The sequence below is a fragment of the Siphateles boraxobius genome, unplaced genomic scaffold, assembly GCF_051911475.1.
Source record: "Siphateles boraxobius isolate OS27281-9 unplaced genomic scaffold, OSU_SipBor_1 22, whole genome shotgun sequence".
In the NCBI taxonomy this organism is placed as follows: Eukaryota; Metazoa; Chordata; class Actinopteri; order Cypriniformes; family Leuciscidae; genus Siphateles; species Siphateles boraxobius.
The window spans coordinates 177,501-201,470 of record NW_027508833.1 but is presented as its reverse complement, the minus strand read 5'-3'; the positions used below and the strand labels follow the sequence as shown (position 1 = coordinate 201,470).

Here is a 23,970-nt window from a genome sequence, read left to right as displayed (position 1 = left end):
AGAGGAGCAGCAGCACATTCATCTGTTGAGCGCACGGCCGCTGAGAGACGTGAATGAGCAGTGTTTTTCCACGGATTTATTATCTGCTTTTCTTTTTTATTTTAATTAAATAATTTAGTTTCCTTCCTTTTCTTGTGCTTACGGTATTACTTGTAATACTCACTATCACAAAGCTTTTGTTTATCTGGCTCCCGAACTCTCTCAATTCAGATAATTTTCCACATTGGCCTATAAAAAAAGTTTGTCGTTCACTAGGCCTATATCATAGCTTCTCGTTCTATTATCTGACAAAACATATATAGGAAATGAGAACAGCTTTATTTTACATTCGGCTATATTATATTATAATATATTAAATACAGTATGTGAGCTGAGCATTAATTTATAGAGAAAACACATTAGACAAGCAGAACGCAAGTACGACGTGATGACGTCACGAAAATGCTAATTGTCGTATGACGTCATCTAGCGACATTTAGCGACTTTTAGGTAAGGCTTTAGCTACTTTACTTTGAAAATAGTTGGCAACACTGTGCAAGCCTCTTCGAAAATTGCCTACCCTGCCGTTAATAGCTGGTGAATGATCCTCCGTTCAATGAAACACTGAAGGCTACAGATTAAGCATTTAATAATTTTAAAAAAATTTTTTTAAAAAAATCAGCCTTTAGCCATTCTGTCTCTTCACCACTGCCATTTTTCTTTTCTTTTTTCTTTTTTACTGTCAATTCTGGTTATAGCCATCGTGAAAGTCTTTTTTTTTTTATTTGTTGATGTTTCGATTAACATATTTTCTGTCATTTATCGACTAATTCTGGATGTCAACGGACGTTTAGATTGTGGCCAGATTGGACATCTTTATTCAAGTCGTTTATTGACTTTTTCTGGATGTCAATGGACGTCCAGATTATAGCCAGTATGAACGTCTGTTCTCGACTAGTTCTGGATGTCCGTGGACGTGTATATTGTGGCCTGATGGGACATCTTTATTCACGTCATTCATCGACTAATTCTGGATGTCAACTGACGTCCAGATTATAGCCAGTATGAACGTCTGTTCTCGACTAATTCTGGATGTCAACGGACGTTTAGATTGTGGCCAGATTGGACATCTTTATTTAAGTCGTTTATTGACTTTTTCTGGATGTCAATGGACGTCCAGATTATAGCCAGTATGAACGTCTGTTCTCGACTAGTTCTGGATGTCAACGGACGTTTAGATTGTGGCCAGATTGGACATCTTTATTTAAGTCGTTTATTGACTTTTTCTGGATGTCAATGGACATCCAGATTATAGCCAGTATGAACGTCTGTTCTCGACTAGTTCTGGATGTCCGTGGACGTTTAGATTGTGGCCTGATGGGACATCTTTATTCACGTCATTCATCGACTAATTCTGGATGTCAACGGACGTCCAGATTATAGCCAGTATGAACGTCTGTTCTCGACTAATTCTGGATGTCAACGGACGTTTAGATTGTGGCCAGATTGGACATCTTTATTCACGTCATTCATCGACTAATTCTGGATGTCAACGGACGTTTAGATTGTGGCCAGATTGGACATCTTTATTCACGTCATTCATCGACTAATTCTGGATGTCAACGGACGTCCAGATTATAGCCAGTATGAACGTCTGTTCTCGACTAATTCTGGATGTCCGTGGACGTTTAGATTGTGGCCTGATGGGACATCTTTATTCACGTCATTCATCGACTAATTCTGGATGTCAACGGACGTCCAGATTATAGCCAGTATGAACGTCTGTTCTCGACTAGTTCTGGATGTCAGTGGACGTGTATATTGTGGCCAGATTGGACATCTTTATTCACGTCATTCATCGACTAATTCTGGATGTCAACGGACGTTTAGATTGTGGCCAGATTGGACATCTTTATTCACGTCATTCATCGACTAATTCTGGATGTCAACGGACGTCCAGATTATAGCCAGTATGAACGTCTGTTCTCGACTAGTTCTGGATGTCCGTGGACGTTTAGATTGTGGCCTGATGGGACATCTTTATTCACGTCATTCATCGACTAATTCTGGATGTCAATGGACGTCCAGATTATAGCCAGTATGAACGTCTGTTCTCGACTAGTTCTGGATGTCCGTGGACGTTTAGATTGTGGCCTGATGGGACATCTTTATTCACGTCATTCATCGACTAATTCTGGATGTCAACGGACGTCCAGATTATAGCCAGTATGAACGTCTGTTCTCGACTAATTCTGGATGTCAACGGACGTTTAGATTGTGGCCAGATTGGACATCTTTATTCACGTCATTCATCGACTAATTCTGGATGTCAACGGACGTTTAGATTGTGGCCAGATTGGACATCTTTATTCACGTCATTCATCGACTAATTCTGGATGTCAACGGACGTCCAGATTATAGCCAGTATGAACGTCTGTTCTCGACTAGTTCTGGATGTCAGTGGACGTGTATATTGTGGCCAGATTGGACATCTTTATTCACGTCATTCATCGACTAATTCTGGATGTCAACGGACGTCCAGATTATAGCCAGTATGAACGTCTGTTCTCGACTAGTTCTGGATGTCCGTGGACGTTTAGATTGTGGCCTGATGGGACATCTTTATTCACGTCATTCATCGACTAATTCTGGATGTCAACGGACGTCCAGATTATAGCCAGTATGAACGTCTGTTCTCGACTAGTTCTGGATGTCCGTGGACGTTTAGATTGTGGCCTGATGGGACATCTTTATTCACGTCATTCATCGACTAATTCTGGATGTCAACGGACGTCCAGATTATAGCCAGTATGAACGTCTGTTCTCGACTAATTCTGGATGTCAACGGACGTTTAGATTGTGGCCAGATTGGACATCTTTATTCAAGTCGTTTATTGACTTTTTCTGGATGTCAACGGACGTCCAGTTTATAGCCAGTATGAACGTCTGTTCTCGACTAATTCTGGCTGTCAGTGGACGTTTAGATTATGGCCTGATGGGACATAATTTCTCAGTGTCATTAATCGACTAATTCTGGCTGTCAATGGACGTTCAGATCATGGCCTGGACGGACGGACGTGATATCAACCTGTTTTGTATGTCCACAGACGTCGCTTGCTCAGTGGGAAGCGACAAATCTATCGACTTTTTCTGGTGTTATTGGAGACTTTTGGAGACTCTCTGACGTGAAAGCACATATCGTTCTTACTCTTCTCAACGAGCAGCGGGTGCTGCCGTGGGTCCCATCCCAAAGCACTCACAGGCGGCCCAGTCCTGCCGCAGCAGCCCCTCCCAGCTGCAGTTAGAGCACCCCTCCGCGTACAGACTGCAAAAGAATCGCGCAAATGAGTCGCTATTTTTAGCGACTTTTCAAACGTCACTCACTCTACCTACGTCTACCCTGTTCAGTAAATGACTGAGAGGAGCAGGGGTGTGAAGTAACGAATTACAAATACTCACGTTACTGTAATTAAGTAGTTTTTTTTCAGAAATTGTACTTTTTTGAGTAGTTTAAATATTTTGTAATTTTACTTTTACTTGAGTAGGCCTACATTTTAAGTGATGTATCGGTACTTTTTCTCCGCTATTTTCCTTCTGTTTGTGGTCGTTACTCGTTACATGCTTGTTTTAAATGTATTTTATTTTTATCCATCAACGTGATTGGATTGAGTAAGCGGTCTCGTGACTGTCATCAAATCAAATTAAGCATAGAAAACTGAAACCGCCTATTCCTGCTGTTACTCGTGACTGCTGTGGAAGTGCATTCTTCACGCATCAATCCAGATATCAATCCTGAATCCTCTAATAAGGTACATTTCACATTTCTGCTTAATATGATATTTATATAGGCTGGCCTGTTTACAGGGCCTAACATTTGGTCTGAGGTTGGGGGTATTGCGTGACGAGCTCATAATGCGGTGAATTCCCGCTCCCATTTACTTCAAAATCACAATATAGAGAGACGCGCGTCACGATCTGTGCACTGCCGCGTCTCGCGCTCGCCATGCCGCCAGATTCAGAATCAGTGTGAACCATGGCGTTAACTTGAACTGCATTTCTGTCACTGCGTGACTACAGCTCGTTAATAAACAACGTTTTTTGATTGATCCATTACAATCCGTCTTCATTTGGCAAGTGCACTTGCTCAACAACATTTTTCATGTTGAACTTTTTTTTGTGTGTGTGTGTGGATGCTGCTGATAAAACAGCTTCACCGAGACTACAGAGATGCATTTGTGTGTGTGTGTGTGTGTGTGTGTGTGTTTGTTTCTTTTGTAAAAGTTTCCTGGATATAACTTCCCTATTTAATGCACAATTTTCCTTACAAATTATATTATCAGCATTACAATGTGAGTAAATGTAGCCGTGTAAAATGTAAGGGATGATGCCACCCTTCTAGAACAATGTGCATTTACATTTAAATTGTAACATATTTAATATCATGGAATTAAAGTGTGTAATTAGTGTTAGCTCGCTATCTTAGCCTTTTTCAGTGCATTAGGTGAGGTAATCTGATAATATTAGTGATTCTCATTTATCAAAACACTAACATGGATACCGTTTTGGAGAGAAATTGGGTATTTTTTAATCTCTCTATTTGATGCATTTTAAAAAGATGGATGATAGATATTCTTCAGTCTTTCTAACAAAGAACAAAATATAATGTGAATTACAGTATGTACAATTTTTTTTAAATTTATAAATTGTAGTGCACAGTGTTTATTGTAAGGGGTAGAATCCGCAGCTCAGTACTCACTAACCACTACTCATGAGTACTTTTAAATAAGCTACTTTTTTACTCTTACTCAAGTAGTTTTTTGAACACGTACTTTTTACTCTACTCACACTACATTTTTTGGAATGTAATGCTACTTTTACTTGAATATGTTTTTTCAGTACTCTTTCCACCACTGGAGAGGAGCAGCAGCACATTCATCTGTTGAGCGCACGGCCGCTGAGAAACGTGAATGAGCAGTGTTTTTCCACGGATTTATTATCTGCTTTTATTTTTTATTTTAATTAAATAATTTAGTTTCCTTCCTTTTCTTGTGCTTACGGTATTACTTGTAATACTCACTATCACAAAGCTTTTGTTCATCCGGCTCCCGAACTCTCTCAATTCAGATAATTGGCCTATAAAAAAGTTTGTCGTTCACTAGGCCTATATCATAGCTTCTCGTTCTATTGTCTGACAAAACATATATAGGAAACGAGAACAGCTTTATTTTACATTCGGCTATATTATATTATAATATATTAAATACAGTATGTGAGCTGAGCATTAATTTATAGAGAAAACACATTAGACAAGCAGAACGCAAGTACGACGCGATGACGTCACGAAAATGCTAATTGTCGTGACGTCATCTAGCGACATTTAGCGACTTTTAGGTAAGGCTTTAGCTACTTTACTTTGAAAATAGTTGGCAACAATGTGGAAGCCTCTTCGAAAATTGCCTACCCTGCCGTTAATAGCTGGTGAATGATCCTCCGTTCACTGAAACACTGAAGGCTACAGATCTAAGGCAAGTTTTCTACTGGCGAAAAGAAAACGCGACAGAGCTCGTAATAAAACAATCAACATTAGCTTGGCTTTTCAGAGATGGAGAACGGGGATTTGAAATGTTGTAAAAACGACGTTTGGTCGAGTAGGGTGTTTTGTTGAACAGATAAATTACCATATGTAGCTCTCTAATGGAGTTCACTGTAAAGCAGTAGCCTATCTATTGTGAAGATTTGTTTTTAAATTACATAGTGTACCTTTAAACAGATTATTTTTATTAAATCCATGTTTTATGTTACCACTGTAACACAAGTTTTATAACAACATTAAAGGACATGTTCGGTATTTTACACTTAAAGCCCTTTAAGATCGTCTCTGATGAAATAGAACGGTTAAGATTGAAATTTGGACAAATTGTGCTAACACAGAGACCGAAAATTCCCGGACAGCAGCATTTGTCCAAATTTCGATCTTAACCGTTCTATTTCATCAGAAACGATCTTAAAACGGGGCTTTAAGTGTAAAATACCGAACTTGTCCTTTAAGTAAATTAGTAAAGCAGGTCATACTAAAGCATGCCATTCTTCCTCAGTATGTTCCCACAGATGGACAAGCTGCTGTTACACTATTTTAAACCACATTGAGAGAAATAAGAGCACTTAAAAGTTCTCACAAGGTAGACACTCGAACATCAGCAGCTTTTTAGAGGCTCTTTAGTGTTGACCCACATCACTCTTCAGCACCACCTGCTGATTCACCATTGAATTACATGTTGAGGTTTGTTCAAAACAGGTCAGATAATCTTAATACTACAGTGTAACTCGCCCTGCAGCATTTAGAGATTCACTATTATATTCCACGTTTCTCTTTGCATTGTCTGGATATGCACTGAACCACTGCAATTACAAATTACATTCAACTCCGTGCAAATATAATCCCTTTATCTTCTTCCAAGGAAACGTTGCAGTTAGTGTTGCGCGACAGCACTATAAATAAAGCACAAATGCAGTTCCTGAAGTCAAAGTACAAGAGCAATTTGATGTTATGGAATCAGTTGCATTTATTGAAGCATCAATTACCACATCTACAAGCAATGACAATATAATAAATGCTACTCTTGCAATTAGAGTTTTCAAAAGTAACGACTTGGGTACAAGTCGGTACTGAAATTTTAAAAATGTGACAAAACCAGCATTTCCCTCTAGGATTTTGAGCGCTGTTGAACAGATTCTTAAACCCCTCTGATTGGCCATTGTGTTTACGAGCTCAACATATACATCTGATTGGCTACAATAATCAACGCTTCAATAACATGTAGTCTTTGACGCTCTTCACGAGCACTTACACAGATACACACGAGAGCGTTTGGAAGCGACGTCTATCAGTGGATATATTAGGGATCCGCTGATAAACGCTCTGTGAAGAGCATCAAATACGTCATTGTCGGTCATTGTAGCCAATCACAGACATGTATGAGCTCGTCAACACAATGGCCAATCAGAGGTGTTTAAGAATCCGTTCAACAGCGCTCAAAATGCTAGAGTGAAATTCTGATATCATCACATTCTTACAAGTCTGTACATTTTGACAACTCTACTTGCAATATAAAAAAAATACTGTTGCGTTACAAAAAAATGTATATACAAAAACAAAAATGTATGTACAAAAACACAGGAACAATTATACACAAACACACCTACACAAATATTTGTTGTGAGCAGCTCTACAGCATTTGTAGGTGTCATCGGCGAGTTTAAAAACTTCTAAGTCTGCTGTCTAGATAGAAAGCTCCCTGCATATTCAAACACAACCTATAGGTTTTTAGTCTGTATTATAACAGTTTTGTACTTCAGTCTGTACTGGAGTCCAGAGGGCTGTTGGTCTGTAGTTTGCGAGTGTGTTTCTGCCAGTAGCGTTCGGCCCGCAGCTCCTCGAAGCAGAACTCGGTGGCTCCGCTGTAGATCAGATCTCTGCAGTACATGCTCTGTTCTCGGCTCTTCCCGTCCTCCTGAGTCTGCATGAGCTGCTGTCGCTCCTGCAGCATCTTCAGCGGCGTCTGCTCCAGTCTGCAGGGCTTCCTCGCCGACAGCACCGAGTTCACCGCAGGGTTGATTTTACACGGAGTTCTGGAGCGGGGAAAATGAGGTGAGTACATGGAAAAATCATAAACATGCAAACACATTAGTGCACATCAGTTTCAGAAGAACAAGACCGATACATAGTGGTCATTTAAAGTCAACATGAAATCAAAATGTACTTTCTCTGCATGTGCTTGCTCTTATTAGTGCAGGCCAGGTCTATTATCGCCATCCAAAACCATTAAAAAAATTTATGTTTGTAACGTGAAATAAGATTATTTTAGCTAGTTGCTCAGGCAACATTTTTAATTTTCATTTAGTTTAAGGTCTGCATGAACCGGAAAGTTGTGACCCACTTTACGTCAGTATCGTGACGAGTAAAATGAGATATTGAATTTGATAAATAGAGGGTGTGGCCTGTTTTTCCCACTGGGAATTGATTGGATATAGAAAAATATGCGTTTCGTAAAAGTACATAGGGTCCATTTTGATTTCATGCCGACTTGTACAAGTACAAAAGAAACATTGATAAAAGCTATAGGCATATTTAAAAAAAAAAAATGATAGTTGCAAGTAAAAATTACTAAAAACACAGCAAAAATACTAAAAGTATATTAGTGATGCAAACTAAATAGTACATAAAATGATACCATGGACCCAAAATATGATCATTCTCATTCTAAAATGTATAAAGCATCTATTTAGCTTATAATTTAAGATTATAAATATCTAGTTTCTACAAGATTGTGTAGTGTTTTTTTTCCTATTCATAATACTGTAAGAAGCAATCATTTTAATCAAATTTGTATTTTAATCTTATTTTGTTTGTTTATATTAATAACAATTTTATATTTTGATCACATATTTTATTATTTACATTTTTTTTTAAATAGACTTTTTACACGGTCAAACCCCTGCATTACTCCATGTTATTATACAGCCTAAGAGAACAAATGTTATTATAAAGGAGCGCAAAGGCTTGAGGGAAATCTGCCATGCGCTGAGAATTAATCATCAGATCCTCAAAACACACTCACACAGCGGGAGGCTGGTCGTCCTCTTCCACAAACGGCTGGAAACTGGGTTTAGGAGGCGGAACCGCGACACTGAGTCCCGATCTGGACTTCAGGGGCAACTGGAATAAAAAACAAACATGATCAACACTGATCTATCAGACAACAGCCTCCAGACACAAAACTGACACTCTAGAACCAGTCAGGTAACCAGTTAAACTGGTAATACTCAACATGGACTCGCACCTTCACATTGGACCACTTCTCAGGTTTCTGTTCATTCTCTTTGGCTCTGGCAGTAGGTGGCGCCGTCCAGATCTCAAATGTGGATTCTTGCGGCACAGTTTCAGGAGCTTTATTCTCATCAAATATTACAGGGCGACTGTTGTTTTTGGGGCCCAACGGCTGTTTAAACTGGAGCCCACGTGCATCTGTGTGTCAGAGTAAAGAGTGTGATTAAACTGGATCTCGTTCACATACACAGCAAACAATCACAACACGTTTAGAAGAATGTGTATACTCACATCCGGCAGATGCGTTCACTCTGTTGATGGGAACGACGGCCTTTTTCTTCCCTTTGGCTTTGAGCTCAGCCAGTGACGCTCTCTGAGGCTCTTCATCATCATCATCAACATCTCTTTGTTGGTCTGTCATGGATGACATCATCTGTCTGCACACTCGTGCCTGCAAAGCCCTGGAGACAAACACATTTCATTATGAGGCGTTAGTTAGTTTTTGATTGATTCACTTCCGTTGCAAAGATCTTTAATTGTTAACTTAGGGGCCGATAACACTACAACATTTTAAGTTTTAACGTGTTCTGTCCATTCATTTGCACGACAACAATGTTTGGTGGCTCGAGAACACAAACCTTGAAACAGGTTCAAAGGAGCAAGTTTTGAAAAAAAATCAGTGTAACCTTAAAAAACGTGAATCTGTGAAAAAGCTGATGGCGTGCATATGCATATTGTGCGTTTAGTCATTAGGTATGCGCATTTGAATAAATATGTGTGCATGCGCGTAGTCTATCTTTACATATTGACCACCAAATTACCTGTCTGGCCTGCATTATACAGAATTTTAAGTCATTTCTGCGCATCCATGGGAACTGGAATCAGTTTGACCACACTTTATCTATACAGAGATATAGGGAAGGAGGTCTTCACAGGGGAGAGGCTAGTAGTAGACACTTCAGCGCTGTGTTGTCGCAATGACGTTCGAAACACTGCAGTTAACATTTGCAGCCCTTTTTACTTCCATTATAACATGATTTCAGATTGAAACAATATAATCAACTAGAACGAATGCAGGCCAGGACTTTATTTGATCAGAGAGGAATTTATTAGATGTAGAATGTATGTTTAGAATAACATGCACTAATTTAATCCTTTATTAAGTGTTAATTTTATTATTTTAAATGGAATAGTTGATTCAACCTTCAGACAAAAGTATGAAAAAAAAAAAGCTGCCGTATATTTAATACGCCAGGTTTTTATGGCTCATATAGTAGGTTTAATATTGTGCGAATATGGCGAGAAAAGCAGCTCAGTTTTATTCAGAGGCACAAACTGAGCAAAAATATGCAATTTGATGCAGATGCTGATATTTATATGGACAAAAAGTAAACTTTGAAATTCAGATGCTTGTAATGTAAATAAATGAGATCTTTATAGCAGATACTGACATAAAATTATATAAATATCAGTCATCAATATATCTGCCAATAATGTCTTCGTAAGATGATATTTAAATGCTTAGTTTTATGATCAAAAAACTCTGTAGTTTTAAAACATAATAGGATTGAGTCATCATCGACCTTCCTCAAAAGCCTGATGATCATATTTGAGACTAACATTTGAACATGATTTTTCTCAAAATAAATAAATAAAAATATTTATAGATAATCAGGTAAACCGAGTTGCTTCAGTTCAGTAAATGTTTATATCTTAAAAAATATTATTAACAATATAAAGGTTATTCTTATGGTTATTTAATAAAAATCATTAATTTCACAGGATAAACCCTGCAAGCTGAAGGTGGATGTTTTTAAAATTACACTAAAAGCCTTTTACTTGCTAAAAAAGTGCAAACTATCAATCAGACATCGGACCTAGAAACTTAATGCATCAAATATAATACATTAGGCTTTATAGGATTCATTTTTAGTTAATTTTAGGACAGACAGATTAATAGACTGGAAGTTTCCAGACCTGTGAAACGCATGTAGTTTATCTAAAGGTTCTGCTCCACACTTGACACCATCCTGAAAAACTCTGTCAGCCATCTTAAAATTCCCTCTCTTCTCGTGCTCCTCGGACCAGGCGATGTAAAGAGCGGCTTGCATGGTTCCGATTCCTTGAGCTTGCATGTAGCGGAAGACGTCCATCGGGTCAGAACAACCCTCTGTCTGCAAGCAAATGGAAACAAACGAGTTAAAAACCACTAATAATGCAATCTGAATGCTAAATGTGAGGTCTGTCACTCACAAATTCGATCCAGAGTTCAACGTAGCGAACGTCATTGTGATATTTCTTGTCAGCTGTGAAGAGCATGACCGCTCTTTCAAGAAGCACTGATAAATTACTCTCCTTTCCACCCTGTGGGAACGTCTGCTTTGTCCATTTTATGTACCTGCAGAAAACAAATAAGAAAAAGGGTTCGTACAAAACCTGTCGAATTATATTCTAGGACTTTTAAAGGACTGCTTTTTTAGTTTTCAAGGACTACAATCTGAGATCTCACTTATTAAACAGTATCTTGATTATCTTTCAAATTCTAAAAAAAAAAGGTAAATAGATAAAAGTAAACTAATAAAAGAAAATGGTACAAATAAAGTGCAGCACATGCAATAACTGTGGTAACTTTAACCATTGAAAGGATACTATAACAGTGATTGTTATTCAAATTGATTTCCCCCCATGAATAAATGATTGACCTGAAGAATGAAAGCTACATATACTTGGATATTTATGCGAGTAATATTACGCTCATAGCCATGCAAAATGGCTCTATATCAGACGAGCTGCAGCATTACTTTTGCGTGAAAAGATTGTTTCATCAATAATATTAAACACTAATGTCACATATATTGCCTTTCAATAATTCAACCACTTTTCAAAAATATGGCCGTTTTCATGGGTTTTCCTGGACTTACATTTTTAAAAAGTACTTTAAGCAACGTGTACTTGAAGAAAACCCTCAAGAAAACATGATTAACTGCGATTTGGATATCAAAAGTCAACATGCATCTGCTGTCATAATAATCCATCCATACCTGACCCAAACATCGAGAGGGTCGTCTCCATCATACATCCGCAGCTCAGACTCAAACGCTCTAAAAAAAAAAGAGAGAAAAGAACGGTAACATTACTGAATAGTTCTGGAACAGGCTTTTAGTTTTATTAAAAACCCCACTCACTGTTTCTTCTGGTTGAGGGCCGTGTGGTTGCCCTCCTGCTGCTGACACAGGGCCTGGTGCAGGGCCGAGATGGTACGGCCTTGTCTCAAAGGCTGGATATTTTCTTTACATAATTCCCATTCCGCATCACACTCTGCCATGACTGGGGATCCGATCTAGAAGTGGAAAAACAGATGGCACTTATGATACTAAGTCTTTACCATATTCATATACTATGGCATTTAAAGGGGCAGTTCACCTAAAAATATATATATAAAAAGTGTTCAGTTGTTAACGTTACTCACCCTCATGTTATTCTAAACCTGTATGAGTTTCTTTCTTCTGTTGACCACAAAAGAAGATATTTTAAAGAATGTGGGTAACCAGTCAGTTGATGGAGCCCAATGACTTCCACAGTAGGGAAAATAATACTACGTAAGTCAACGAGGTCCATCAACTGATTGATTACAAACATTGTTTAAAATATCTTATTTTGTGTTCAACAGAAGAAAGAAACTCATAACGTTACAGGTTTAGAATGAGGGTGAGTAAATGATGGGGAACTATCCCTTTAAAATGTACTCTAAAGGTAAATATCATGTTCTAAAAACCAATGTATGCCCCACATATTAAAGCTCTTAAAGAAATAAAGCAGTAAATGATGTCAAATACATTAAAACTAACATAAACAGCAGGGCGAAAACGCATTTCTGTGTTTCTACTGTCTGCAAAGTTCAGTAACGTTAGAGAAAACAAATGTATAACTTACATTTACCCAGCAGATATCTCCTTAATATTCTTTTCTTCGACAAAACGGCCTTCTTTGTACAGTTGAAATATACAAATATGATCTTAATTTCCTAAATCGCTCGTTATTGTGTTGTCTGTTCCAGTTGAAGGAGCATAAAGACATTTGAACAAAAACCGGAAGCGCGCCAAACATATCCTGATTGGACGAACCGGTCACGTGACCACGCGAGGTTCAGTGGCATAATAACTGACTGTTTTTTAAATAAATATATGTATTTGTGGTTATATATATATTTTAATAGTGATTTTATTTTTTTCACCCACATTGTTGTGCAGCATAAATGTTGTGACAGTATGAGAGCCCTAAACAAGCTACAGCGTGGCAATCGTGTTGCATGCTGGGAAATGAGTACATTTCAAATGTAGTGTTTGATTGTTTTATTCATAATTGTTTGTAAGGTAATTTAAGGTAATTTTATTTTTTTAAATCAGCCCCTGCATTGTTCTACATGTATTTATTTTTTTCAAACCACTACAAGTATCATCGCTTCAAGCTAGAAAAACTACATTTCCCAACACATCTCAGTTCTCGCAGCGTTTCCTGTATTTACGTTTTCTGACTCAAGAGAAACACAATGGAGGGAAAGCTGCTGAAATCACGTTATACAATACAATGCATTTAATTATTATAATCTTGAGCATTTAAAGTGTCACTACAGCATGTTTCTGTGATTCCCCGAAGAATCTCACTATGGATAATCGTTGTTACTGCTGTGCATCAAAGTTCACTCTCTTCAGAAAAGAGGTTAGCGCCTATAAATACCGATTATTTCATTTAAATACCTTAATTCAAAAAATAGTTTGACTTGGTTTTGTGTTTTTGCAGTTGGGTTGTAAAAACTGTGGCCATTCTTTCTGCTCTGGGTGTCTGACATGCAATGCTGTTGTGCCAAAATATGGAAACAGCCAGCAGAGAGTCTGCAAACAGTGTTATGGAAACTTAACAAGGTCTGGAAGCCAAACACAGTTTACACTGTTATAGTATATTCACTAACACACAACTGACAGGTCTTTTTTTGTACAGTCCAGGCGACCAGAATGATGCTGGCAAATGGTCCCCACCTGAAAACTACAAAAAGTATGAATCTGTAATTAAGTATCAGATGTGAAATGTCCCTGTATGCCACAGGAATAACACAAATCTGTGGCATCTTACAGGCGTGTTGCTGCTCTCGAGGCCAAACAAGCTCAGCAGAATCAGCCGTCCAGACCCGCAGGTGGAAAGAACAACACTGTGAGTCGGGTTTCAACTCGAGGACTCAGTAAAGAGGACCAGGTCATCGCAGAACGACTGAACAAGCTGAAAGAGGAAACCAAGCCCAGTAAGATCTGTCAAAATCTGCTTGATTGTTCTGTCACAAAATGTAATCAACATTTTTTATCGCCCAGTTCTAATCTGCTAATTGCACTAGAAGGCATAAACACACTATAAACATTAACATTATGAATGCGCCAATACGATAACTGATAATCCTTTATATTTTAAAGCCAATAACCGATATATATATATATATGAAAGCCGATAACCGATATATATATATATATATATATATATATATACATATATATATATATATATCGGTTATCGGCTTTCAAATATAAAGGATTATCGGTCCCGATACACACTGATATTCTGGCTGATAGCGATAACCAATAATTCTTTATATTTGAAAGCCAATAACAGGTACATATATGATATATATGATATAAACGATACACACACACACACACATATATATATATATATTTTTTTTTTTACGCTGTGTATAGTGTGTGTGTATATATATATATATATATATATATATATATATATATATACAGGTCCTTCTCAAAAAATTAGCATATTGTGATAAAGTTCTTTATTTTCCATAATGTAATGATAAAAATTAAACTTTCATATATTTTAGATTCATTGCACACCAACTGAAATATTTCAGGTCTTTTATTGTTTTAATACTGATGATTTTGGCATACAGCTCATGAAAACCCAAAATTCTCAAAAAATTAGCATATCATGAAAAGGGTCTCTAAACGAGCTATTAACCTAATCATCTGAATCAACTAATTAACTCTAAACGCCTGCAAAAGATTCCTGAGGCTTTTAAAAACTCCCAGCCTGTTTCATTACTCAAAACCGCAATCATGGGTAAGACTGCCGACCTGACTGCTGTCCAGAAGGCCATCATTGACACCCTCAAGCAAGAGGGTAAGACACAGAAAGATATTTCTGAACACATAGGCTGTTCCCAGAGTGCTGTATCAAGGCACCTCAGTGGGAAGTCTGTGGGAAGGAAAAAGTGTGGCAAAAAACGCTGCACAACGAGAAGAGGTGACCGGACCCTGAGGAAGATTGTGGAGAAGGACCGATTCCAGACCTTGGGGGACCTGCGGAAGCAGTGGACTGAGTCTGGAGTAAAAACATTCAGATCCACCGTGCACAGGCGTGTGCAGGAAATGGGCTACAGGTGCCGCATTCCCCAGGTCAAGCCACTTTTGAACCAGAAACAGCGGCAGAAGATTTCTAGTTTCAGCGTTATTTTTTGTTATATTTTTGTTTTGTTTTTGTATATTCCTCTTTAAAAGAAAAAAGCATCATCTGTATGCAAAGTGACCCACATTTGGTTTTCGAGCTCTGAAAATGTGCACAATTAACCAATTTACTCATGAAGCCGCATTAATATCCCCATATCTCTGTGATTGATCCATCGAAGGCAAAATAAATGTTTGTTAAGAACCAGAATCTAAAAGGATATTAAGATATCTTTAATACTTCTGGAGTTTCAGGCATCGGCATGAAGGGGAACTTGGGGAAAAAAAAATACAAGAAGTGCTTTTTTCCCCATTTTTGAACTGTCACCGTTGGTATATAACGAAACAAAGATTGATAAAGTCAACAGATTTCATTAATAGACCTACTAGTCTCTGTGTAGAAATAATATAATGATGCTGCCATCTTTCTAAAGTCATTTTTACACTCTTGTAATTTGGCTCCAAATGAATTACTCAGTGAATTACTCATTGGGTGGTTCTCAATATCCCTCCTCGCTCCTCTGTCCTCCATCCCATGACCCGGAAACCAATCAAGCTCAGCCATCTTGATGGACATCTCAATTCTCTAATTGCTCCGCGAGGAGTCGAGGATCGAGGAGTGAGGAGGCTTTCAGAGGAGTTATGAGCGAGGATACACAGGTGTATCCTATGCGGAAGTGTTTTATTGACTAAACGTGACACACGTATACATTCTCCTCCCCCTTCACATCGGTCACAATAATTTGAATTTATACTTTACTCTTGCAGTTTATATAAACCACACATCTCACATATTTAAACAGGGTATCTTGCTTTATTATTATTCATTATGAATTTCTTAAACAAACTTCAACAACATAAGGGCAGATGCTTTGAGCGCTGCTGATGACGCTGTGAAGTGACGCTCGAGTGATCAAGTATTCCAATGTATAAAAAAAGCTTTCATTCGATTCCTCCCTCCTCATTTTCTTTCCTTGCGTCCTTCCCTAACAACCTACAGGGGGAGGAGCTGAGGCGCTAGGAAAGGAAGCGAGGAAAGGAAACGAGGATGCACAAATAAGAAATGAGAAGCACCGATTGTAGTCAAACTCAGCGTGTGTGGGTGGAGGAAGAAGAAGACAGGGTCGGCGGAATTGGGACTCGCACTTTATTCAGAAAATAAAAGAAACAAAAAGGTGCGCTCGTGTGCCTTCACAGTAGTGCAATACTACAGCAAACATATAAGAAACACTCTGCCCGCTGTACCAGCTCACACTGTATGTCTCCAGCTCTCAAGGTTCAGTCAAACGACCACTCTTCCCGTTTCATAGATAACTCAGTCAATTCGGTCAAAACTCTTTCCACTCCGTGCATCAACTCTGCCGGTGTCTGCTGCGGGTCGCGTGCGAGTCCCAAGCCCTTCTCTCTCGCCGCTCTCTCATTCCTGGCAGCTTATATGCGGTCTCCACGCCAATCACTGCAATCAGACACAGGTCTTCATCATCTGCAATTGACCTACTTACTCACCTCACAGCTCGCTGACTCGTCTCTCGCTACAGACTTCGCGAGACCACGCCCCCCTCGCCACACTCATGTTTCATGACATTTAATATTTTGGTTTTGTCCTTCATTTATGTATTTCTTTCACCAGAAAAAAAATATCAAAATCAAACAGTTTAGCCGGGGACCTCTGGTTGGCTTGACACGGAGTGACCCTAATCTAAAATTTGATTCGGTGTCTCTGACCTGATATTTCTCTCTGTTCTCACACAGAGTCCATCCCATCAGAACAGGAGCTGGAGTCTCGTCTCGCGGCCCTAAAAGCGCCGGTTCAGCCCGTGCCTTCAGATAAAGACATGGAGGAGCGTCTGGCTGCTTTACAAGGAAGACCTGCGCCCTCGCAAGCCCCTCAGCCTGTAACTGCAATATCTGCTTTCACTTCAAGTGCCCCTATTATGCTTTTTCGAATATATCTTTTCAAGTAGTGTGTAATAGAGTTGTTTGTGAATATAAAAAGGTCAAAGATCAAAGATAAATGGAGTTTTTGTCTCCTAAAAGAAAGAGGTGATTCAACTCACGCCATCGTTACGGTTCGTATCACTGTGATCAAGAGCTGAGATTCAGATATGATAATGAGTGTTTGGTTTCTGGCCAATCAGAGCAGAACATCTCTCAGAGAGGCGGAGCTTAGAGACTGAATCCTTGATTGAAGCGTTTCAGACACTGACTGTACGTTCACACCGCCGCCGACTTGAGCGTCAAAGAAGCTCTGGCCGCTCTGTCAAGGACGCTTGTCAAAAAGCACGGGGAAGCTCGTTGACGCTTTGGACGCTCTGACGTAGCCGGGAGAAGAGAAGTGTCACAACATGAAATGTAATAAACAGAAAAAAACAAGCAATACATTGAAGAAACCTTTTATATTGACAGCATTTTTATAACTGTTTTGGTCACTTTTGGTCGGGGAAAAAAATAATAATTAGCTATTATTATTATTATTATTATTTGCATTAGGCTATTATTTGCATTAGTGCAATTGGTCAAATCTTTGTCACCGTGAGCAAATGAATTGCATTCCCATGCCTCGTTCTTTTGTAACTGGTCCCTGTAAGCAAACAACGTCATATCATATATGTTAGGAAACCCAGCAACAGCGATTATCAGCTTCTCCTCCATTTTCTCGGAACTAATGTTTTGGTAGGAACGAAAGTTCACATCATATGTTTCTCCGGAATCAGCCAGAGTGAAGGACGTCTTTATTCTGATTGGTTTCTGGCGTTTTGCCGCTGCTTGCCGCTGAACCGCGTCATAGCTCATTACCATAAAGTTGAGCTTCTTTCAACTTTCTGATTGACGCTCAAAACGCTCAAAACGCCCAAAACGCGACGCCGAGGGATTTGACGCTCCTTGCAGCTGAGAGAAGCCAGCTTCCATTGAAAATGAATGACTTTGGAAGCTCAAGTCTGCGGCGGTGTGAACGCACCTTGAGAGAAAAGAGCTGATGCTCCAGTGGATATTATGAGATAATTAAAGTGTTTTTGACCTTGGATGCATCTGAAAACTGTTGTAGAAGACTTTAAAATAGCAGAATGTACATTTATATGGATGTCTAATGTGTGCAGGTTCATCATCCGCCCGACAGCAGGACTCAAACAGAACAGACTAATGATTTGATCGCCCAAATGTCAGAGGAAGTTGCTATTGATGACCAGTATCCATCGTCAGAGGGTAGTTTGATGGATTTAATCCCCCAATTTGGTTTTATGGAAAATATTGCATGTTGCTTTAATAGTGCACATTGAAATTGGTTTTAAGGCACTAAATAAAAGATTAAGCCCTCATTTTGATTAAACATTAAAGAGTTTATAAAGCAATAGGCATCTCAAAGGCACGTTACAGTGATTTTACCATTTTCTTTTTCTCACTTGTGTAAATACAGATGAACCATTAAACGATCTTAATAAACAAGAGGGAGGGGGGGTGAATGAGAACGTGGATGACGGCGAGCTGTCAGTCAAACAGATGGAGGCGGAGCAAAGCCGCGTAATGGAGGAGGCCATGCAGGAGCTGAAGAAAGACAAACACAACGAGGAGCAGATGCGAGAGACGGCCATGAGACTCGCTGTTCTGCAGGGACACGATCCAGAACAAGGTGCTTTACTGCTGAAGATGCTCTTAAAGGGATAGTTCACACAAAAATATTAGCCCATGATTAACTCAAGCCATCCTAGGTGTATATTACTTTCTTCTTTCCACCGAACACAATTGGAGTTATATTTAAAAATATCCTGGTTTTTCCAAGCTTTATAATGGCAGTGAATGGAGCCTGAGATTTTTAAGCCCAAAAAAATGCATTCATCATCATAAAAGTAATTCATACGACTCCATTGGTTAATAAAGGCCTTCTAAAGCGAGGCCATGAGTTTGTGTAAGAAAAATATCCATATTTATAACTATAATAACTGGCTTCCGGTAACGGCCGTATGCGAGTCTAGTTCCGGTCGGAAGAGTGACCCCTGACCCGACGCATGACGAGTGACCTCTGACCCGACACATGACGAGTGACCTCTGACCCGACGCACAACCCCTGACCCGACGCACGACCCCTGACGCACGACGAGCGACCCCTGACCCGACGCATGACGAGTGACCCATGACCCGACGAGTGACCTCTGACCCGACGCACAACGAGTGACCTCTGACCCTACGCACAACCCCTGACCCGACGCATGACAAGTGACCCCTGACCCGACGCATGACAAGTGATCCCTGACCCGACCCGACGCATGACAAGTGACCCCTGACCCGACCCGACGCATGATGAGCGACCCCTGACCCGACCCGACGCATGACAAGTGACCCCTGACCCGACGAGTGACCTCTGACCCGACGCACAACGAGTGACCTCTGACCCTACGCACAACCCCTGACCCGACGCATGACGAGTGACTCCTGACCCGACGCATGACGAGTGACCCCTGACCCAACGCACAACGAGTGACCTCTGACCCTACGCATAACCCCTGACCCGACGCACGACGAGTGACCCCTGACCCGACCCGACGCATGACAAGTGACCCCTGACCCGACGAGTGACCTCTGACCCGACGCACAACGAGTGACCTCTGACCCTACGCACAAGCCCTGACCCGACGCATGACGAGTGACCCCTGCCCCGACGCATGACGAGTGACCCCTGACCCGACGAGTGACCTCTGACCCGACGCACAACGAGTGACCTCTGACCCTACGAACAACCCCTGACCCGACGCATGACGAGTGACCCCTGACCCGACGCATGACAAGTGACCCCCGACCCGACGCATGACGAGCGACCCCTGACCCGACCCGACGCACGACCCCGACCCGACGCACGACCCCTGACCCGACGAGCGACCTCTGACCCGACGCACAACGAGTGACCTCTGACCCTACGCACAACCCCTGACCCGACGCATGACGAGTGACTCCTGACCCGACGCATGACGAGTGACCCCTGACCCGACGCACAACGAGTGACCTCTGACCCTACGCACAACCCCTCACCCGACGCATGACGAGTGACCCCTGACCCCACCCGACGCATGACGAGCGACCCCTGACCCGACCCGACGCATGACAAGTGACCCCTGACCCGACGAGTGACCTCTGACCCGACGCACAACGAGTGACCTCTGACCCTACGCACAACCCCTGACCCGACGCATGACGAGTGACTCCTGACCCGACGCATGACGAGTGACCCCTGACCCGACGAGTGACCTCTGACCCGACGCACAACGAGTGACCTCTGACCCTACGCACAACCCCTGACCCGACGCATGACGAGTGACCCCTGACCCGACGCATGACAAGTGACCCCTGACCCGACCCGACGCATGACGAGCGACCCGACCCGACGCATGACAAGTGACCCCTGACCCGACCTGACGCACGACGAGCGACCCCTGACCCGACGCATGACGAGTGACCTCTGACCCAACGCATCACGAGTGACCCCTGACCCGACGCATGACGAGCGACCCCTGACGCGACACATGACGAGCGACCCCTGACCCGACGCACGACCCCTGACCCGACGCACGACCCCTGACCCGACGCACGACCCCTGACCCGACGCACGACCCCTGACCCGACGGGCGACGCATGACGTATGATGTAGTGTAAGCTTAGGTGAGAGCAGATTAGAGCAGGACTGCAGCACATTTCTCTTTAAAATTCTAGTTTTTTTATGGGGTAATTTAAATTTTTGGTTGAACTATCCCTTTAAGTAGAACTATAGTGAATGAGATTGCACTGACCGGTAATCATTGTCCTTTAGGTTGAAGTCAAAATTACTTTCTTATGATTTGCCTTCTTAAAGTTGGTATGAAGTGGAAGTTTGCTATTGGCTGATCTCATGTGAGTGACAGGTTGGCCCTCCCACATCATCAGAGAAGAGAAGAGATGCTGCGAGAGGAAGTTATTCTGATTCAAGATTACGATGAAGTTTAAAAAATAATGATGTGCACCGATAAATCATTTATAGTATACACTGCAATTTTCCGTAAAAAAAAAAATCAGTTGGCATGAAATACAAGACAGGCTTCTGTAGTGTAATGTATTTCTGAGCGAAACGAATAAAAAACTTGATTTTAGCTGTTGCCATATTATAACTGGAATAGCAAGTTATGACATTTGGATTAAAGTGTACAGTAAAAAAAAAAAAAACATGGAAGTAAATCATGCAACAACTAAAAAATGCATGGATGAATCATTCACAATAAGTCCAGTAACATGCATTATGAAAATTAATGTTCAGTTTTGATTTCATGCCAATTTAAATCAATGCTTTGGTCTTAATGTGAACGATTATTTCATATTCTCATCACAACATTCTCAGCCTTTGACTTTCTTTCTCTGATGAAGGGAATAAACACTTTTCACAATCCAATCAAATGTTAATACGTAGATATCAAACCTTTTGTTCCACTGAATATTCTCTTAGTTGAATGCATTGAGAATGATGCTTTAAATAGATGCATAATACAACAATGTTTGTGTGTTTGTGTGTGTGTGTGTGTGTGTGTGTTCAGTCAGACTGTCAGATTTCCAGCAGCCTGACAGTGATGAAGAGACAGAAGAAGAAGCCATCGCCAGAGTGATGAAGAAGGTCTGGCATCTTTTTAAAAGTCCTGCAAAAAACCGTTATCTGTGGATCCATAGACCCTCTGTTTAAAACATGTGCACAGTAAAACATTAGTTAAGCCATTGCTGAAATAAAAACCATGACTCGTTTAGACACACTGAACTGAAGTTATGTTTCTCGGGATCCTAACAACCTTCTGATCTTGAACAGTAGTTTGTAGACAAATATAAAGTATGACTTGCTACAAACAATTTCAGAGCGAGCTGGAATATAGACAGAGAAGAAGCTTAAATATAAGAGTTTTCATTTGTTTACATCTTAATAAAAGAGTATTTTTTGTATGTCCATGTTGACAAATTTGTATCTTTATGATCTTTATGATAAAAAAAACAGAATTCCTTTTTATTCTCTATAATTATAATATTTAGAATTTTAATATTCTGTGAAAAATTATACAGAATAAGTTGATAAACTTTTGACTGTAGTACAACTAAAGTGTAGTGTAAACTCAAACTCTGAAATAAAGCTGAAATAAAATAAAACACATATTAGTTGAAAAGTTGCCTTGGCAATAAATAATAACTAAAACTGAAATAAAAATGTATTTAACCTAAATCTCAATATTTAAATAATAATAATAAACTTATAAAAGTACATAACGATATGACTACAAATTAAACAAAATTTAACATGAAAACTGAAATGCAAATAAATTAAACTTAAATAGCAATATTTCAACAATAATAATAATAATAATACAATTACAAAAGCACATAACGAAATGACTACAAATTAAACGCAAATTTATCATGAAACAAAAAATAACTAAAACTGAAATAAAAATAAATTAAACCTAAATAGCAGTATTTAAATAATAATAATAAAATAACAAAAGCACAACAAAATTACTAAAAATTAAATTTAACAAGAAAACCAAAATTTAACTAAAACTTAAATAAAAATAAATTAAACCTAAATAGCAATATTTAAAAATAATTTAATAATAAAATGACAAAAGCACAACGAGATGACTAAAAATTTAAATAAATTTAACTTGAAAATGAAAAATATCAAATTAAACGCCAATTCAAAATATGAATAAAACTAAAATAACACTTTGTAGATCAGCCAAGTGGCACGTCCCATAATCACCAGCAGAGGCCGCTCAATCCTCGAGCTCGATCTGAAGAGTCGTGTGTGTTTGTGTGTCACATGTGCAGTTATCAGAGGAGGCGGCTCTAGATGAGGCCAGCGGATACAACATCCCACCAGAGCTCAGCGGCCCAATGAACCGAGAGCAGGACCCGTCCAGCAGGAGACCGGTACACCACACACACACACACAAACGTGTCACACACGTCACATACACACACACACACACCTCACATACACGTCACACACTCAACATCCCACCAGAGCTCAGCGGCCCAATGAACCGAGAGCAGGACCCGTCCAGCAGGAGACCGGTACATCACACACACACACACACACACACACACGTCACATACACACACACACACGTCACATACACGTCACACACACAACATCCCAACTGAGCTCAACGGCCCAATGAACCGAGAGCAGGACCCGTCCAGCAGGAGACTGGTACATCACACACACACACACGTCACACACACGTCACACACACACACACACACCTCAAATACACGTCACATACACACACACACACACACATACACACACACGTCACACACACATCACATACACACGTCACACACACACACGCACGTTACATACACACACACACACCTCACATACACGTCACACACTCAACATCCCACCAGAGCTCAGCGGCCCAATGAACCGAGATCAGGACCCGTCCAGCAGGAGACCGGTACATCACACACACGTCACACACACGTCACATACACACACACACACGTCACATACACACACACACACACACGTCACACACACGTCACACACACATCACATACACACACACACACGTCACACACACACACACACGTCACACACACGTCACATACACACACACACACGTCACATACACACTCACACACACGTCACACACACGT

The 23,970-nt window shown here is 40.3% G+C and overlaps 2 protein-coding genes across 2 annotated transcripts in view; one reads left to right on the top strand and one right to left on the bottom strand.

The window, feature by feature from the left end:
• Nucleotides 1–6,517: 6,517 nt before the first annotated feature.
• On the bottom strand, nucleotides 6,518–12,902 carry bub1bb (BUB1 mitotic checkpoint serine/threonine kinase Bb). Its single transcript, XM_077238244.1, has 9 exons — nucleotides 12,740–12,902; nucleotides 11,992–12,146; nucleotides 11,848–11,907; nucleotides 11,060–11,204; nucleotides 10,784–10,980; nucleotides 9,098–9,267; nucleotides 8,820–9,004; nucleotides 8,598–8,695; nucleotides 6,518–7,608 (listed from the first exon to the last, which is right to left on the bottom strand). Exons 2-9 carry the CDS (start codon nucleotides 12,129–12,131, stop codon nucleotides 7,332–7,334), a joined length of 1,272 nt encoding a protein of 423 aa, XP_077094359.1. The 5' UTR covers nucleotides 12,132–12,146; nucleotides 12,740–12,902; the 3' UTR covers nucleotides 6,518–7,331.
• A 383-nt stretch (nucleotides 12,903–13,285) lies between these two features.
• zfyve19 (zinc finger, FYVE domain containing 19) overlaps nucleotides 13,286–23,970 on the top strand; it is a 16,148-nt gene continuing 5,463 nt past the window's right edge. The window contains exons 1-9 of the mRNA XM_077238284.1: nucleotides 13,286–13,525; nucleotides 13,607–13,728; nucleotides 13,805–13,858; nucleotides 13,939–14,102; nucleotides 17,062–17,204; nucleotides 18,408–18,513; nucleotides 18,725–18,937; nucleotides 21,861–21,937; nucleotides 23,134–23,235. Of these exons, the coding sequence (XP_077094399.1) occupies nucleotides 13,472–13,525; nucleotides 13,607–13,728; nucleotides 13,805–13,858; nucleotides 13,939–14,102; nucleotides 17,062–17,204; nucleotides 18,408–18,513; nucleotides 18,725–18,937; nucleotides 21,861–21,937; nucleotides 23,134–23,235 (1,035 nt within the window). The 5' untranslated portion in view covers nucleotides 13,286–13,471. The remainder of the gene's footprint in view (nucleotides 13,526–13,606; nucleotides 13,729–13,804; nucleotides 13,859–13,938; nucleotides 14,103–17,061; nucleotides 17,205–18,407; nucleotides 18,514–18,724; nucleotides 18,938–21,860; nucleotides 21,938–23,133; nucleotides 23,236–23,970) is intronic.

Excerpts from the sequence above, each read along its gene's own strand:
- bub1bb (XM_077238244.1), bottom strand. The coding sequence starts at position 12,131 with ATGGCAGAGTGTGATGCGGAATGGGAATTATGTAAAGAAAATATCCAG. Across the intron at positions 9,268-10,783 it reads AAACTACATGCGTTTCACAG|GGCTTTGCAGGCACGAGTGT; the intron begins GTCTGGAAACTT and ends GTTTGTCTCCAG. Across the intron at positions 7,609-8,597 it reads GACGACCAGCCTCCCGCTGT|AACTCCGTGTAAAATCAACC; the intron begins GTGAGTGTGTTT and ends TCCCCGCTCCAG.